Source organism: Biomphalaria glabrata, chromosome 12 (assembly GCF_947242115.1).
Source record: "Biomphalaria glabrata chromosome 12, xgBioGlab47.1, whole genome shotgun sequence".
Lineage (NCBI taxonomy): Eukaryota > Metazoa > Mollusca > Gastropoda > Planorbidae > Biomphalaria > Biomphalaria glabrata.
Window position 1 is genome coordinate 5,232,530 of NC_074722.1, and position 19,769 is coordinate 5,252,298.

The window sequence follows — 19,769 nt, forward strand, 5'->3', positions numbered from 1 at the left end:
GTATATATATTTGTTTGTGAATACAAGAAATTATGTATCCAACAACATATAACGTAATATAGAAAAGCATTCAACTGGCAAGGAATAAGATGCTTGTGTGTAGTCACTGAATGAACTCTTTATGTTGTGTCTGTTCTATTTATGTGTGTTTCTGTTGTGTTGTCTTTATATGAGGAAAAGAGTCCTTGTAATCACAACAAATTTCCATAAGGATCAATAAAGCAGTCTAAGTCAATTGTTATTTAGGGCTTATCTCTCCCACCCCCCATTAAAAATATTTTGTATAATAGTGAACTAAAGGTCAGATCTGACCATCACTCTTAGGTAACATATTCTCCTGGATCAATATACAATTAAACCAAAGAATCTCATAGAAATTAGTGCAGAACAAATAACAACACAGTCTATCATAATTGGATTTTTATTAACTTTCACAATCATGTAATATTTTAACTTCACTGGAAACTGTTTCCCAAACAGAAGTATGAAGTTAAAAAAAATTATTAAATAAAATTGTAACAAATTTGTCGTGGAAAAAAAAATCACCTAATCTAAAAAAAAAAACTTTTTTTTTTTCTCCATATGTAGTAACAATAAAATGGGAATTTATGGCATTCATATGTTAAGGCTTTATACAAACTATGGACATCATATTCATGTACAAAATGTTATTCTATTCTATTCAATCTAGGCAGAATCTTAACTTGAATTTTCACTTAACATTTTTTTTCTGAACTCCAAAAGTAACAAAAAAAAAATAACATGGCCTGATCTAATTAAGTTTGCATAGCACAACACAGCTATTTCAAAGAGTTATCCACTCTCAACCAAAAGAATGAGTTGTTACAGGATTCAAACCATTTCCACTTACAAACACAATTCAAAAAGATCAGAGAAAATTATGAAGCCTCAAAAACAAACATTTTAGCAGTTGGCAGTGTGCACACCTTGTTCATGTAAACTAAGTCACATATTAAGAAGAAATTACATAGAAATTAAGACATCTATTAGATCTATTTAGAACAAAAAAAGATAAATCAAAAATATTTTTGTCAAATTTTATACTTTCAATGAGGAAAAGTTTTAATAAAAAAAATGTATTACTCTATCAAAAGATGAATTTTCTTACTTAGCACTTTCAATTTGGAAAACTTTTATTATGATCTATCAACATACAACTTATAAAAAAAATTTCTTCAAGACAATTTATTTGAGTGTCTAATTCACGGTTTAACACTGTCGGCTTGCGTAAGTGAAAGATGGTTAACTATGAAACTGCCAGAAAAATAGTCATTGATAATGTCATCAGTAGAGGGGACGTTGTTTTCTTTTCATTCAACACAGTACATGTATGTTTTGTTTTGAACAATTGCTAACTTCAAACAATGTAATGAAATAAACACTGATAAACACATACTTATAAATATGCAGTCATGAATGAACATTACTTAAATTACACTTTTCAAAAGCCCACCAATAAAATATTACAATTTCTTATGATGCCTACTAATTAAAATTTGAAATTTTTCAAGAAATTAAAATTAAAAACAATTGTTAAGATACACTGTAATATAAACTTTTGATATTTCATAGGTTTCAAATAATTCTAATCTACGTAGGTTTTAATTGTATATTCTTCTGCCATTTTTGTACACAAAAAAAGTATATAATTAAAATATTAGCATTCAAAATGTTGTAGGCTGTTGACAATGATTAGCACATATTCTTCTCGATAAGTGGGGACAGGAGAGTAAAAAACATTTTAAATAATGAATATTTCTGGACACTCGCTATCAAATGGCAAACAAATCAAACACAACTTTTGCACACACTGACAGTACTGAATCCATTCAACTATACCCAAGTATGATTTAGTCAAACAAAGAGAGAGAGAGACAGAACATGAAATGAAGAAAGCTCAAAGGGGAAAATGTACAACACCGCACATTGGCTGCTAACACTGAACTCATTGTTTACCAATGTCTATCTGATGCATTATGAACTATTGGAAATAACTTGGAGCAATTGTTAATCAGCAGGTCGTCTTTCACTAAATTTTTTTGTATGTTCCTCTGCATTTTTCATGAATTTTTTCCTATCTTTGGTATATTCCTCGGCCAAGTCTGCTCTCAGTGGATGCTCAGGCTCTGGATCATTTATCAGTGCAATGAGTGAGCTAACAACTGAAAAAAAAATAATTAATAATTAAAGAACCAAAATATATGACAATGTCCAAGCATTAATTAATATCTGGAAAATAAAATTTAAATCAAAAGTTGCTTCATTATGTGATTTGAAAAAATATTGAAAATGATACATTTTTTTATAGTTGGGTGGAGAGAGAAAGCTATGGACAGCAAAAAAAACCACAAAACAACATGGGCCTCAGCTCTGGAAGAAAAGCGTGCTAAACAAAAAATGGCTGGCTCCTCTACCACTAAAGTGAAAGCCACCTTAACCTGTCCTATATTTGGACGGGAGTGTCTCTCCAAAAAAAGGGTCCAACAGTCACATGAAAAAGTGTTCTATGGAATGAACCATAGTTGTGACAACTGAAGGAGGCCAACGATTATGTAAAGAGTAATGCATTTTACATTAACCAATTGTTTAATAAAATTATTTTTTTTTAAATCAATTCTTCTTCAAATAACATGGTCAACTAAACATTAATTTTTTTCATAAAAAAAAATAAGGGCGTAAAATGACCAGTATGAGGTTCAAACCCACAACATTTACATCATTAGCAACTGAGCTAATGAGCCATATTACTAAGTGTAAAAGTTTAGCTTGAAATAAATGATTCAACTTTTGTTTCCAACTTCCACATTCTTACTTCCTTAGAGTATGTGAGCTAATAAGAGGAATTGATTAACCAGGTCTTGAAATCAGTCATCCCAGTACAATAATGTGGAAAGTAAAAATACATATATTAGCTTATTTTAATGATCCTATACACTAAATGAATCTTGTCTTAATTCCAGTTTAAGAATAACAGAACATAATATAATTGTTGGTTAAAGCATTATAGACAGTTATTATGTGTGATTACTATCATTCTGATATCAGAGGACACTATGTTGAAATTACAAGAACTGATACTTATGTTTATGTGTAAGAACAAATTTTAATGTGTAAGTATTTCTTTTGCTTTTAACCAAGTCGTGTTTCAAAATATTTAAAATGTAATTATTAGCTTTCCATGAACACTTTTAAAAACACAAGTTAAGACTGTAGTCATATTAAAGAAAACATTAAGAAACTGGAACAGACACAAAATAGAGCAGTGAGATTCATAACAAACGAATATTCACATTTGACTAGAGTCACTAGAGTAACACCTTTAGTAAAATCACTAAATTTAGAAAGCCTTCAGGACAGAAGGCTCAAAAGTAAAGTAGCAATCATACATAAAACACTGAACCATAATCTTCAAATACAAAAACAAAATTTAATAAAATACTCTGAAAGACACAAAGATAAAGGCACATTCCTCGTCCCATATGCTAGGACAAATTTGTACAAATACTCCTTCTTCCCTAGTGCTATTAGAGCATGGAATGGGTTGCCTGAGCTAGCCAGGAAAACCAGTGACTTGGCAGAATTTAAGTCATTGGTTAATATGCATGACTAAATGCATGACGCGTAGGACGTAATCATCTTCTTTTTTGAAGTAACGTCTGTATTATATAAGATAAGATAAGATATAAGATCATCAAGTCTTGCAAAGACTTTTCTGCGGGGAACAGTACCAGGGAAAAGAAGAAGAGGCAGAGAAGCGATGGGACGACTACAACATTAAGGAATAGAACGGAAGAGACTCTAATCCTCTAATCTAATCCAAAAGAAAGAGATAAATAGAGGAAGACAGTCAACAGATCAAATGTGGCATCAGAACAATCTAACAGGTGAAGGTGAAACTTTCATTTATAATGAGATATTTTTTTATCTGTTTTAGGTTTCATATAAAATTATTCATTTAATTGACTAAGTAAAAATTCAGGTCATCAAGTTACAAAGTAGCCTACCTTGATCTGTTTTGGTTGCTGGCTTCCAATTCTCAGCATTGATAATAGGCAGACAAACTTGACCTTTTTCATCAATGTTGGGGTGATAAATTTTTGTCTTAAATATGACTTTAGGTGGCTTGAATGGGTACTCGGCTGGAAACGCTATTTCAATTCTGAAAGCTCCCTTATTGTATGGTGGATTTTCCTGAGTGATATTCAAAACCAAAGTTACAGCTAATAAACAAGAAAATTAGATGTGAAGGAAAAACATGTTTCTTTCTCCAATATTATCTAGATCTAACCCTAACCCTATGTATAAATTAATGCTTACTACCATCCTTTTACCCATGATTTTCCTTGCCTATTACTGCCAACAGTATAAATATGATATCAGAGCACTTTATGTTATTGAAATATTTCAGAAGTAATCTAAACTAGAGGTCTGAGTTTCTTCAATATTTTTTTTTATTTAATGATAATATGTCAATTTGTTTATAATGGATACTAGAATACAATGTATCTTTTTAAAAAAAAGTTAATATTTCTTTATCTAGCTTTTTTTTTTCAGATCAAAAGTTGCATCCAATAGACAGATTCCACTATTTGTTAGTCTAAGCCTAAGCAAATATAGATTGTCAATTTTTTTTTTGAAAAACTTGTTTTGAATGTTAGAAGTTTAAAACTTAGTTCTTGTAAGAATGTCCTTCAAAAAAATCTTGAAAAAAATGTAAAGTGTTTTATAAGAGAATAAGAGAAAACAAAAATATTGTTGTGGTGAGTCAGAATGATTTTATGGTTACATTATAAATCAACTCAAACAATTTTTAGAAAAATGGTGCAATCCATAGAGACTGAGTACATTTAACTCTTTCTCTCCTGAGCGACGACACCATCGTTGAGTAGACCCCATTAAATTAACTTAACTTTTGGGTTTGTAAACTTATGTTTGTGTTATATAAAAAGTGCATGCGTTTATCTATACCAATTATAACATTTTCTGATTAAAAGAAAACCATTATTGAAGTTAAATGGTAACAGACTTGTACAATACAAATGGGAAACATGAATAATTCCTTTTGAATGCAAAAAATAATTACATAGAGATAGAGTTAATACTTATTATGAAAAAAAAATATTTAAAAAAATGTGTGAATTGTAATAATTAAGATTGATTCTAACTTATTTTTTTAAAAAGGCCAACAAGATTAGCTCTAATATTTTATCAAATTTATGAAAACGTTATGTATCAGTTTTTAATTACCAGCTGACTTTCATTTCTAGACCCTTTCTTCTTCTATTATAGGTCTCATAAACCCATCTACAATGTGCATGTACTTACTGGTACAATTAATCCATGCCACAAAAGTATATTTGATTCATCCACACTTATATCCCTGAAAGATTTTTTCAGTACAGAGTTTGGTGATTTCAGGTCACCCAGTTCCTAAAAACAAAAATAAAGAAATGCAACAATTTTAAAATTATATTATTACATCTATTTCATTAAGTGATTCAACTTTTTTCGCTACTATGACGAAAAAGTAAATTAATAGAAATCATATAATATAGGAATTGAAGTATATAGATCATTATAGAGATCTCAACTCTAGCTAGGAATAAGAAAGTAATTAAAATGTTAAATAAATGGAGTAAAAGTGTCCCCAAGTGGAATTAACCCCTTTTCAAATGGCTTCGATAATAATGAGCAAATAGATGCCATTTTATTAGACCTCTTTAAAGAAGGCAGTTCACAATGTTCACCATGACAGCTTGTTTGAAATTAAAATATTTTGGTGCTGATGGTTCATTACGCCTTTGGAGTCAGGATTTCCTGATAGAGAACTAACTGTATTGATAAAAGGCTCCAAACCAACACCAATAACAGTAAACTCAGGTGTACCTCCAGAAACAGTCTTAGGCCCATTACTGTTTCTAATTTTTATATAAATGAAATAGCCTACCTAATTTTAAAATTTTACAAACAGAATTAGATAAAACACAAATTGGAATTTAGATAGGAGCATGTCTTTCCACCCTGAAAAACGCAATTTTTAAGAGTAACAAAATAAAAAAAATAAAAACTACTAAAATTGTAAATAAATCTTATTCATGGTAAACCAGTTACATAGACTAAAAATTCAAAATACCTAGATGTTATAATAAATGAAAAGTTATCATGGAATCCTATACTGACCAAATTGTCCCAATTATATTACAAAAATTCCAACAAGAGCATTAGGGTTTATTAAAAGTATTTTATAAATCTTCCTTTTCTCATTTTACATATCGCAGGGTTCAGATCAGTAATCTTATATCAGAGTGGTTTGTTTCCAGATCAGGCAGTTCTCCTTATAGTTTTTATTCTAAAGGAGGGTTTTGGGGCCAAAGTCTTGTTCAATATATATATATATATGCTATTTAATCTATTTAATCAAACTTGTTCAATATATGCTATTTAATCTTGGTTAGAATTTAATATTTGAATATGCGCCCTTTGTTTGGGACCCCTCAAGAAAATAGTTAATAAAGAAACAAGAACAAAGAACAGAGATGCAAAATAATATATTATATAGAGAATATAGAGAGAGATCTCAGATCATTAGTATATCTAGATCTAGAGTAAGCTCTAATAATCCGAACACCTCATCAAATTCTCAGTCACTGAACACATCGCTTTTTTGTTTGTAATTCATTTGTTTTTATGTTTGGAGTAAAAAAAATCAACATTTGGCACAGCGCATGTCCAATTTTCTCCAAAGCAGATGACCATGTATGTAATGCTATTATTTTTACCTCCCCAGGAAACTCACACCCATATAAGGGATGAGGACTAGATATAGTTTAATCATAGGCTGATGGGCTTATCCAAATAAGCTTCCATTCATCTAAAGAAAGACATTTGGAATTACTGTTAGTTGTTAACAGAAATAAAGGAGGTGTTCAGCGAATAATAATGAATTTAACTCATTCTTGTTCACTGAACAGGACAATAACGTATCAAGAAATATAACTGGGATTAATAAATCTATGATTTGTTCAATGAATAAACATGACCTAGATCGAGATATCTAGAGTAACTTACATAATTTATGAATGAAAGAAAAAAGTGTGGGGTGCTAATTTGAAGCCTGAGACCATGCCTACTGCAGGTGATCACGCAAGGTGAGCTGGCGATGAGGAGGGTGAGGTATACACTTTACTAAGCACATCGTGTCATAACCTATTAAACAGGCAATGAAGGGAGGGAGAGAGTCGTATAAGCTGTCTATTGGGGGGTGGGGGGTTAGTTCAGGTGAAAGAAAATATTATACAATACAATTATGAAAACAAGAAGAGGGTCCATGGATGGGAATTAAAAGAGCGAATACATGTAGTTGAAAATGTCATGTTTATTAAAATAGATTAATTTATAGATTTATTTCTGTTTCTACAAATAGATTATATAGGCACATAATTAAATAAATGTGCATATATATATATATTTTGGAGAAAAAGAGAGAGAGGGGGAAAGAGATCTACTTGTTGTCTTATTAGCATCCTTTTAAGAAATATCCTTAACTTTGATACCTCCACCTTTCCTATACCGGTATTTACAATGACAACCGAGACCTCTTCCTTTCTAAAAGCATTTGTCATGTCTGAAGCCCCTGATAATTTGTTGACCATTCCATTAGATTTAGATAATCTCACCCTCCCTCCATGGGAAAGGCTTTGAGAGTCAACCATGGGGGAAAATCAGGAGCTGGAGACCCTTAGGTAGTTTGCAGTGCTTGGTGCTACACCCTGGCAGAGCCTATGATGCCGCTGATCCCAAAAGGTATTGTCATTTACCATTCCTTTGGATACACCAGTCATCAGCTACGCTTGGAGGGACAACTGCTGTATGGGCAACATTATTCCGACCATAGCTATAATGCCCAGGCATTATCTCATTCTTAAGATGATCCGTAGTAGCTTAGGCTGGCTTAGCTGTGGTCGGAGGACCACATATTTCAGAAGTGAGGATATAATTCTTTTAATACAATCTTAATAATTTTATAAGAATACAGAGATATAATTTCTTAGCAATTACATAGTGGTGTTCATGACAGTGATCAGTGTTCAATGAAAAAGCACAAAAACTGCATTTTGGTGTAGTTACTAGAGTGTAGAGGAATAAAGTTACCCAATTTATTTTAAAAAAAAAACTTAACTGTGAGTAGTTATACTTATATACTAACATAGGATAGGCATAGGAAGGACATATATATAGGCCTATATTTATATACATATAATTTTTTATTTATATATATATATTTAGAATATAGAGACACACACACAGCTATTTTTATTGTACATTAGTCGATTAGAATGATTAGATCTAGATCTATTCTAGGGTCTTGAAGAAGAGGAATCTCAATCTGCTTTACTTTCAGGTTGGTTTTTTTTTTTGTATGTCATCATGTGTTTTAAAACAACAGTTAGATTCTAGATCTAATTGAGTTAAAAACTAAACCTTCACCTTCACCAAATAATTTTTTTTATATTCTAGATCTATCTAGTGCCCTAACCCCTAAGGCTAAAGTTAAAACTATTAAAAGTAATAAAAGTGCCTGCCTAAGCCTAACTTAAACTAGTCGGTGTTCGGATATCTAAGTATTCTAAGAATCTACGATAGATCTAGACTCTAGAGTCTAGAGTGACTAGAGTAATCTTAAATCTAGACTAGAATAATACCAAAAATAAATAAAAAATACTTTCTGACTTTATCAGTCTTGAATAGATTCAACTTTATAAAATTGAAAGTAATGAAATTCCGCAAAAATAACAAAAATGACTAAGTTAAGAGTATGAGTAGTAAGTTAAGTAAGACTCTAACTCTAAGACTAAAACTAAAACTAGACTCTAGATATATAGTAGTTTATTTATTTCGGACATTACATGAATTCGGACATTCGCTGTTTTTTGTGGTCATTAAATAATTATTTTAATATGTATTATAAAACTAGCGTGCTATATAATGTGCTTGTCCATTTTCCAATGATTCTAACCCAATTTCCTTCCATTTAGCTGTCTTTTTATGTAAGAAAAACGAATTTCAAATTTGTTAGTCAGGTTGTTGTTTTTTCCTATGTTACCCGGATGACTTTACCTCTTCCTAGAGTTAAGACTATATTTTTTGATTGGCTAAGTCTACACTAATGAGCCCGGCAATAATTATTCTGTTTTTGGAGCTAATTTATTTGATTCATAAGCCAAGTTTTCTAATTCCATAAAAAAAAAAATTAATACGTTGTCCGAATTAGATTACGATTTTCTTACCAAAATTTATTTCGGACAGCCAGTTTTGGACATCAATAAAAATGATCTTATATTATATTTATTCGTTTGTTGTTGTTTTTTTAAATAAAGAATAAATGGGCAAATGTTTGGAGTGAGCTGTGTACATTGAATGACGTTAAATGCTTAGATCTAGACCTACTAGATAGATCTAGATTTATATATAGAGAATATAGAGGATTCAGAATGGCTATCGTAACCTGTAGGGGCCTACTATACTACAAAAGATCATCTGTATTAGATCTAGAAATTTATTAAATTAATAAACAAAAAAAAAACTCAAACATTCAACACACATCTAATCATGCAAACCCCAAACATTCAACACACATAAAATAAACAAACATAAAATAAGTCAAAAGTCAGTGTAGAAGTCACTATTCCAGTGACCTAATTTTGATAGAATAAGTGTGTTCATATTTTTATTTTTCGTGTTCGTATTTATGCATAGTTTGAAAACATTGTAATGATTTCCTGTGAGGGGCTATGCCTGGGGATCTTAAAATTTAGTTAATATTAATATAGAATTAAAATCTGAGTTTATTGATGCCTAAATATAGAGACTGTCCGAAATAAATTATGGTGTCCGGAATCAAATAATGTGGGTCAAATGTGTCCGAATTAAATGAAAACACACTGCCTCTTTGACCTTAAATATAACAACAAATATAGGTTAGAGGTACAAATAAAAGTAGTCATCCTTATTCTCCATTAACTAAAGAAGATTTTGATACGTCATTTTCTTTTCTATGTCAAACCATTGTAAAATAATGCGCTGTCAAAGTCAAACTTTCAAATTTGGGCCTATAGGTGTCCGAATAGCATAAACTACTCTAAGTAAAACTAAAACTAAAACGAATATTCCTCAGTTTCTGTATTAAGAAAATTCTAAACTAGAAAATTGCTTCTGACAGAAAAAGATTTTAGAGACTACGTCTAAATTGCATAGATCTAACAATCATAACCATCGCTATGCCAGAGAATAATAGAGCTAGATCTAGAATAATCTAGAGAGTCATTTTCTTAGTACCTTCTGGAGTCGCCTGGTCGCTGCCATTTTTTTCCGACATCAAACGCCCCCTACAAAGTTTACTTTAATATGCAAGGGAATTAATAATTTCCTTGGTAACACCATCAAACATTTCGGGGAAATTAAAAAAACAACAACACTAAAATCTAAATATTCTAGAATACATTTAAATTAAGATCTGGTTTAAGCGTTTTCGTTATCTCTCATTCTCTCTCTCTCTCTCTCTCTCTCTCTCTCTCTCATAAAAAGTAGAACTATCTAGTCTTTAAGAAAAAAAAAGTATATATAATGTTGGCTTAATATTATTATTGGCCTACGCAGTGGCATAGCTAGGGAGGGAGGGGGATTTTAAAATAACCCCGGGCCCCCACTTGGCCCAAATGAGTGTTGTTTACATTAAAAATTAAATATTACGCAATATGCATGGACCCAAAGAGGTCAAGTCCCCGGGCCCCCAAACAATGGAAAATTCCTAGCTACGCCCCTGGGCCTACATACAGACAGTAATGTCGAGAGCGGCATGTAAACATTTCTTTTAATGTTGATTTTTAGGTATCTGGAATAACTGATAGTAATAATATACTAATCATATAGGCCTAGCTACATCTATAATCATGGGCGGACTGGCTATGGGTATTTGAGCCTGTTCCCAAATGGGCCGGTAGAGCAACCGAAATGGCCACATCGATGCCACTAAGGCACGTATTAAATTTTTAAAGGTCTTATAGCCTACTATTCTCTTATAAAAAGGTCCCCTGAGCGTCGTGTTTTAAAACAAATCTTTCACATTGTTATTTCATTTTAATTTTACACATTTTCCGAAGACAGCGTGCTACTAGTAGGCTTCACGTGTACCCTTTTAGGGCCCACATACTTAGCGATTAAAAAGCAACATAAGGCCTATAGTTCTTATAAAGATATAGAGTTCACTGTATGCATGCATACAAAACATTTTACAAACATATTAATACATTATCAAACTTAACATAATGATTTTGAGGACAGGTAGACCTAGAAATGTTTGTAAAATGTTTTACATGTTTCGGATGTTCCTTCAGAGTTGAAGATAGGTTACTTCCTAGTCCAAACCTTCAGCAGGACGACGGGGGATGGGAGCGGGCAAGGTTTGAGCCCGGGACCACCGAAAAATCCGAACGACAGTCCAGCGCGCAAAAAGCACGACCAGGCAGCCATCATAGAATATATATATTCATAGAATTTGTGGGCCGAATTGCATAGAAATGCCCTGACCGATTTTGACACACAGTCCGCCCTAATCGAAACATTATCAAACTTAACAGAACGATTTTGAGGACAGAGAGACGTAGAAATGGATGTCCATCATATGGTATACAATTTGTGGGCCGGATTGTATAGAAATGCCCGGGCCGATTTTAACACCCTGTCCGTCCCTGTAGACCTGTAGGGCCTATGCAACGTTCTCAACAATTGTAATGTCTTCTTCTTCCTCGTTCTCATTTTTATGTTGGAGAGTTCAGATGACTAGACCAATATATGACATGAACTGCACAGTGGTTTCCAAATCAGGGAGCTCTCCATAGAGTTTTCTTTCTAGTGGGTGTTCTGTGGCCATTGTCTTGTACGGGCCTCATGGTAAAGATGACAATTTTGAAGGGCATGATCAGCATTCTCTGGTGACACTTCACATGGGCAGATTTTACTGGTTTCAATTTTGACCTTCCGAAACATATGTTGTCTCATTCTGTTGTGTCCGGTCCTGAGTCGAAAGATTAGACGTTGGTCTTGTCGTGATAGCTTATAGTAGGCATCATCTTTCTTGTGATTCGGACGAGAGCATGTCCATTTCTCATTTATTTCATTTACTATTAGTTTATCCATTTCTTCTGGATAGAGTGCTAAGTTTTTTTGTGAGTTTGTTCTCCCACTCTTGGCGAGTGTGTCAGCCTTCTCATTTCCTTCTAGTTCTATATGTGCTGGTATCCATTGTAATGTAAAGAGTTACAATATTTAATCAGGTCACATAACATCTGCTAGCACGTGATATTACTTATATTTAAGTAAAGTAATCATTACGCACCTCTGCTTTACGCTTGTTTGCAGTCATTATAAAACGAAACCAAATTTATTTTATGGAACTCGGAGGGAATTTCCTATTTTGTGCTCAGACTTTGGGTATCAACCAATTTTAATCCCGACCTGCTACAGAGTATAGGCCAGGTATAGGGTTACTAACTCAACCATGATTCAACTTTTAAATATAGCCTGGTGTTCACTTCAGTTTTCTGGTGCGCAAATTAATAATTAGATGAAAATAGTTTGGTAGGTCGCGTGTGTTTGTGTGCTTCAAGACAGGACGACAACTGGTTTTTAATCAAGCAATAATTTTGAGTTTACATGCGTCAAGATTGACAGTCAGTAGCAAACAACTCTAAATAAATCTATGCTTCCCCCCCCCCTGTTAAAGTAGGCCTACGAGTTATAGGCTTGAGGTCCCCACCTCCCCACACCAAGCCATGTGCTTAGAGAATAAATCAGGTAAAGGACCTAATCTCTTGAAGAATTGGAAAGTAGTCTTCAATTATTATTTTTTTTTTATGTATTTGTTAGTCTTCTATAGTTTGATATAGTAAGATAAGATAAGATAAGATAAGAAAAAAAGGGTAAGTGTAGTTGACTAATTCATAATCCACTTAACTAGATCACTTTGGACACATCAAAATTGTTCGGGAATAATGATTCGCTATCTTGAATATCAATATATTAAGGGAGAAAGCGTTAAAATTTATTAGGGTCTCATTACCGATCTTCCCGCGCCGTTCGACGCATTGGGTGGCAAACTGTCTCCATAGAGATAGGTCACTGGCAACGTCTGCAACCTCTTTGCAGCTCTTCACGTAGGTGCGTCGCCAAGTTATACAAGGACGTCCCTGTTTGCGCTTTTCTCGAATTCGTCACTGCAACTCTTGGGATGCGTGATTCATTCTGTGGGAGGACATGTCTCGCAAACCTCATGCGACGCTCTTTCTCAACCTGATTAAGTTGTCGAGTGCCAGTTCGACATAGGATCTCTTTGTTTTAAATTGAACACGATCTATGTATCTGACTCCTAAAATCCGCATTAGACATTTTTTGCTGAGACACATTTATCCTTTTCTCGATTTTGGCCGAGGACTCCCACGTCTTATCTTATCTCATGCATTCGTCGCTGTTGGGATGATTGTGTTTAATAAGCGGATTTTTGTCCCAAGACCAATATCTTGGCTTGTCCAAATGGGTTTTTAACCTTAAACATTTGGAAAATGGCCCCTGCCTCTTCTACGTCATAATAGGCATCCCCTGCTACAAGCCTGCAATTCTGCCAAGGTATGTGAAGCTATCCAACTGTTCAACCTCTGAGTGACCTAGTTTGACGTTGCTTAATATCCTACTCGCATACTTTTAGTTTTATGAGGAAGCCATGCAATTTTTGGTCTCTTTCTAGGCTTTCATTTCTTGTATGCATTTACTTGTATAACCGAGAAGTGCAACGTCGTCGTCGAGGATCAAAGTCCGTCATTCGATTCAGTTCATGCCTTGGAATACCGAATCTCATAAAGGAATTTTTAAAAATATTTTTCTATTATCATTTCTCTTCTTACGGGTGTTTCCTTTTGCCTCTCCTGATCTATTGTTATAATCAGCTTTCCGATTTTCGTTCCTTTCCAATTTAACGTTCTTCGTTAGTGAGAAATTAAAAAAATAATGCTTGAAAAGATGCACGTGTCTTTAGATAATATACATCGTTTATTTTCTTTTAAATATTATTATAGATGAGATCTAAATGAACATTGTACAGATATTGTGATTTCGAAAGTTGTAGACATCAAATGTGTTTAAGTAGATGGCGCTGACCAAATTTATTCATCAACCGGAAATAGAAACCACCAGTCAGCCTTGCGCAGAAAAAGTGAAGAGCGTACTGCTACTCTCAATATTACAATTCTATTGATTAGTGCATACGAGTGAGAAAACAATGATATAAATCTTTCAAAATTTGAATGAATGGAGAAGTTTAAGCATATTTGGATATTTTTATTAACACATTTTTACTGATCAACTTTTCTGCATGCTATCATGACGAAGGATAGATTGGCCGCGTTAAAAGCGGTAAGTAAACTAAGTAAATCAAGGGAACTGACACACTGACCGAGTCTCAGATCAGTCTGTTCACTGTTGTGTTGACTGTTGCTCCTCCGACCGAGCCTCCAGTACAGTAACAGTCAGTAGTCTACTCTAGACTCACGGACTATCATGAATGAGTAACTCAAAACACAATAACTGGGGCCTGCCCACTTCTCTGGAGTGTAACCTTCTAAATATAATTCATTTGTCATAATTATAAATCTTAGTAGACTTACCTACTTATTAACTTTACTAAGTAGAATCTATTATTATTATTAGGTTAGTCACCGTTAGGCGTTGACTCTATACTCTATTATTCATTATACTCTAATATTCATTTGTCATAAATCTTAGTAGACTTACTTACTTACTAACTTTACTAAGTAGAATCTATTATTATTATTATTAGGTTAGTCACCGTTAGTGGCGTTAGGCGTTAACTCTATACTCTATTAACTCTATACTAGTACACTATATCATACTATATGATATCTACACTAGTCACTAGACTAGACATAGTCACATACTGACATAGATCAAGTAGATCTAGATCTAGATATCTAGTAACCAAGTTAAAGTAATTACTGTACTACTATTAACTAAGACTAAGTACTATCTTATTATAATCTTTAAGGGAAACTCCGATGGTTTTGACAATTTTTGATATAATAATAATATATATATGTGTTTTGATTTACAGATAATGAATATACTATTCTTTTTTTTTTTAAATTTGCAATAATAACTTTGTAATTGATGTTTGTCTGACATGATTTCTGCTCATCCAAAACAATCAGATTTTTACAGGGTTTCTATGTGACGTCATATTAACCTATTAATAATTAATTTAATCTATTGACTTATTGTATAACGGGAGACCATGCAGTAAAGTTTACATTCTCGTAAAAAAAAATATGTCTTCGTCTATGCAGTTAGATCTAGATCTTGTAAGCAAAGAAGAAAATGCGTGTTGAAAGTAGATTTACATCCTTGACTAACCACGGCAGTGTGTATTTTCTCGCCTGACCACTCAAAACACACAAACACTATCGCTTGGTTGTCTTGTCATGACACACGATCTATTTACTTTTTAGGACAGGGAGGGGCTTAGATGAAACTACTACTTTTTTTTCTTGAGTTGGTTATCTAAATGCTTTTAGTTTATATCTCTCTCTATTTATATAACTGTACCATAGCTCTGGACTAGGCCGTCACTAAGCCTTAGAACAGCTACTGTAAGAATGAAGTGATACGATTGGTTAATTGTCGTTATATATATATATATATAATATATATATATATATATATATATCTTTCAGTATTGTTGAGGGAAGTGACGTATTACATGCCTAACCTAAAAAAAAAATCTTAAAGAACCCCCCCTTTTTTTTTTTTTTTTGAGATGTCAAGAATTTACTGACTAATTTATTAATTGTAAATGTTTCTAAGCATTTAAATACAAAATGGTAATGTTTACTATTACAACTTTTTACTCAGAATTTAAATATGTCAAAAACTCAAATTTGAAAAACCATCGGATATCTAGACTAGTATAGTAGTACTAGTAGAGTGACTAGAGTAATAGATCTAGTCTTAGAAGACTAAGAATAAGATCTACGTCAAGATCTAGATCTAGTAATATTGTAATAGATCTAGATCTATAGTAATACTTTTTTATAGTAATATTTACTAATATATAATATATATATAGTCTAGTCAGTCTAGTCACTAGAGTCTAGTCTGTATGTATCTTTAAGTTTATCTTAACTTCTACTTCTAGATCTAGAATTCTAGATAAGATAGATCTAGTTTAGTAGCTTTTAAAATCTAGTCAATCTATCTAGATCTAGAATCTAGTAACTATTTCTTTACAAAAAAAAGCCCTGTTCAGACACACACACACATACATTATATATATTAGATCAATGGCTCCTTAAATTCACATCGTCATTTGATTGACTGTCCAAAAAAAAATAAAAAAGCCAAACTATTTTTGTTGGCACGTGGATGTCTAAATTTTCATACTTCTAGGCAAGAAAAAAAAGAATAAACTTTCATACTTCTAGGCAAGAAAAAAAAGAATAAATACATTTATTTATAATTATTATTGACTTATACATCATGGGAAACAAATTTTTAATCTGCTTCGGACTGGAAGTGTATACTGACTTAAGTTAACTCTCAGAATTTACATTCCCATTTAGAAAGAAAGCTAATTTGTACAAATCTATTTGTTTGGCTTAAAACTTTTAGATGATATTCATTGTGATTCTTCATTATGTTTTGGATTTATTTGTGAAGTTATTCTTTTGGATCTTTGGATTGGATTAAAGTGTTCTTAATATTTATTTCTGGATTTGTTTGTGCTTTATTCAATTTGAAGTCATGTTATAATCAAGGAATGGAATCAATAGAATTTATTATAGACATTGAATTTGTAAAAAAAATTAAATTACAGTCATATCTGGTCAATTGTATATATATATATTATATACATATATGTATATACATATATTATATTTTTATTGCAAATTTTTAAAAATATTAATTTTAATAAAATATTATTTACTTTTAATTCTTCTATAGGCCCAAAGCGATGATGATGAAAATGATGATGTGGCTGTCACTGTTGACAGCAGTGGCTTTATGGAGGAGTTCTTTGAGCAGGTAAACTTTTTATTATTTTCTATTTTTCTTGGACTCTCACGATCTAGCGCTAGAAAAAAATTCTCCTTTATCCTCATTAAATATATAGTAATATATATAGGCAGATGATGAAAAGGGCATCTGTTTCTGTGGCCCACGGTTAACAAGAGTTTCATGTGGCCAGCACAACGACCAACCGCCTTTACTTTTCCCCATCTAATGTCTCATTAGAGCTGGGTGGACTCAAAGGCGCCCAAAGATCCTAAAATTCAGAATCCCAGTCTTCACCAGGATTCGAACTGGGATCTTGGGTTCGGGAGCCAAGCACTTTACCGCTCAGCCATCGCACCTCCATGCTAGAATATGGAGAAGTTATTTTACTTCTCATCTCTGTTGTCTTTTCATTCATCATTCTTTCATGATTCATCTATCCTTTTAAGTTGGACAATTGTATTTTTATTTATTGTTTTAAAAAAAATAATTTTCCAACCTTTGTAATAGGAGATTTCTAAATTAAACCAATTCTCTACTTTTGACATCCTAATTCACTGATCAGATCCAGTGTCCTAAATTCCTTCAGCTACCATTATCTCTTAGTAAACTTGTTAAATATACTAGAACTGACCTTTTATTATACACATTTAATTATCAATGTCAGCCATTTTTATTTGATGATTTTTGGAACCATTTATTTTGTATTAATATAGCCATTAGATATTATTATATTAGCCATAAACTTTAATGCGGCTAAGTTTTACTAGATGTAATTAGCTTTTAAGGATTCTCAGATGATGAACACTTCACCCAAAGTCTAGGAAAGTGTCAAATTAATGCATTAATTAGTTCGAGCCACATTTACTTTATCCAACAGTTATCTAGTACCGAATGAGGCCATGCTATACAGAACATAGTATAGTATGATGGGGCTTCAAATGCTTTTATTTTAGGCCCTCCTCTGATTAATAGGCTGGTATGTTAAATGCCACAGACCAGTTCTGGTCCTGGTGTATAGGACTTTGACTGTTAACTGTTATGGAGTGTGTGTGTGTTTCATAGGTGACGGTAAGGAGAGTTTAAGCGATTGGTTTATGGCTTTGCAGTTTACAATGATGAAATATGAGCAGATCACTCAGAATTTATTTTTAAAATGGCAGTTGATCTAGAGACATGAAATAGAAAACACGTCTCTTTATCACATTGCACAGTTACTAACCAATAGCTTAACATCTCCTCTCCATCACCTAGGAAACACTCACAGACTTCATAACAGTGACTACATAGATAATTGTTGTAATGATAATTTGAATGACGCTCTGGAGTTACAAAAGTACAACAGTGGGATAAGATGAACTAGTCATAACACTCGACAAGGAGTGTACATAATTAAGTAAAAGCAGTTAAATATAGTTTGTTTGTTTTTTGGAATCAGTAATCTGTACCTTGAAGAGAGATGAGTAAAAAACAAAAGAAAGAAGAAAAAACCACATTGTGTTACACTGTATTTAACTTAGTTTATAATGGCACCATAGAGGTCTTTCTCCCAACTACTCATTTGTACTAATCATTACTTATGACAATCATATCAGTCTAATTTTGGATGGTGTTTTTTCCTTCTGAAGACATCTTAAATACTCTATTACTACAATACAAAAGAAGGATGCGGTGGCTGAGTGGTTAAGCGCTTGGCTTCTGAACCTGGGGCTCTGGGTTCGAATCTTAGTGAAGACTGGGATTTTGAATGTTGGGAATTTTAGGGGCGCCCCTGACTCCACTTAACTCTACTGGGTACTTGACTTGAGGAACGTAAAGGCGGTAGGTTGTTGCACTGGCAACATGACACCATAACATCATCTGCCCTATAAATCGGAAGGTCTGAAAGGGGGAACTTAACTTTTTTTAAATAATACAAAATGCTTTAAAAAAATATATTGTGGCAGTTAATGAATACACACTCATTCTCTACAACCTATATTTTGTTAAAAGTCACCACTGTATCTTTTTTTTTTAATTGGTTCAAGTACAATTTCAGACAATGTTGTGCAGATTCATTTGTCCTGATAACTCATGTCTGACATTTTCTTCCTATTTATTGTTAATTTAAATGCTCATGTGTTCCCCAGGTGGATGAAATTCGAGAGATGATAGATAAAATAGCATCAAATGTAGATGAAGTGAAGAAAAAACACAGTGCAATATTATCTGCTCCACAGACAGATGACAGTAAGTTACTTGTTTATCCTAGCCTTATCCATAGGCATTACTTAGTGATAATACTTTAATTACATCTGATTTCATTGCTTTTTCTACCCAATTCATTTCTTTCAGTTTTTGCACTTTTAATGCTACTAATTTTTACTTTCAGTTAATTAAAAAACTAACCAAATGTTTATAACGGATAATGTTATAATTAGGGGTACACGGGCCTTGATAGTCCATTCACATAGAACTAGTCACTTCTACATTCAGAATAAACATGCCAAACAGCTGCCTTATTTTATATATGCTATGAATGCTTAATAGAATTGATGTCATAACAAATTTATTGGTAAAACAGCTAAGCTTACCTTATGTCATAAGAATCGTACTGAACTGCAATGATTTTTGCCAAACTGCTCTGATATTCA

The 19,769-nt window shown here is 32.7% G+C and overlaps 2 protein-coding genes across 4 annotated transcripts in view; one reads left to right on the forward strand and one right to left on the reverse strand.

The window, feature by feature from the left end:
- Positions 1-407: 407 nt before the first annotated feature.
- Positions 408-10,501, reverse strand: LOC106068189 (ubiquitin-conjugating enzyme E2 L3-like). Its single transcript, XM_013227505.2, has 4 exons — positions 10,357-10,501; positions 5,347-5,451; positions 4,026-4,212; positions 408-2,183 (listed from the first exon to the last, which is right to left on the reverse strand). The coding sequence occupies exons 1-4, from the start codon at positions 10,381-10,383 to the stop codon at positions 2,029-2,031; spliced, it is 474 nt and encodes a 157-aa protein (XP_013082959.1). The 5' UTR covers positions 10,384-10,501; the 3' UTR covers positions 408-2,028.
- A 3,768-nt stretch (positions 10,502-14,269) lies between these two features.
- Positions 14,270-19,769, forward strand: part of LOC106068201 (syntaxin) — a 44,116-nt gene continuing 38,616 nt past the window's right edge. For all 3 annotated transcript variants that reach the window (XR_008773909.1, XM_056005526.1, XM_056005525.1), the window contains exons 1-3: positions 14,270-14,484; positions 17,086-17,166; positions 19,266-19,365. Coding sequence is in view for 2 of the 3 variants with exons in the window: in XM_056005526.1 (XP_055861501.1) it covers positions 14,452-14,484; positions 17,086-17,166; positions 19,266-19,365 (214 nt within the window). In the remaining variant the exon portion in view is untranslated. The remainder of the gene's footprint in view (positions 14,485-17,085; positions 17,167-19,265; positions 19,366-19,769) is intronic.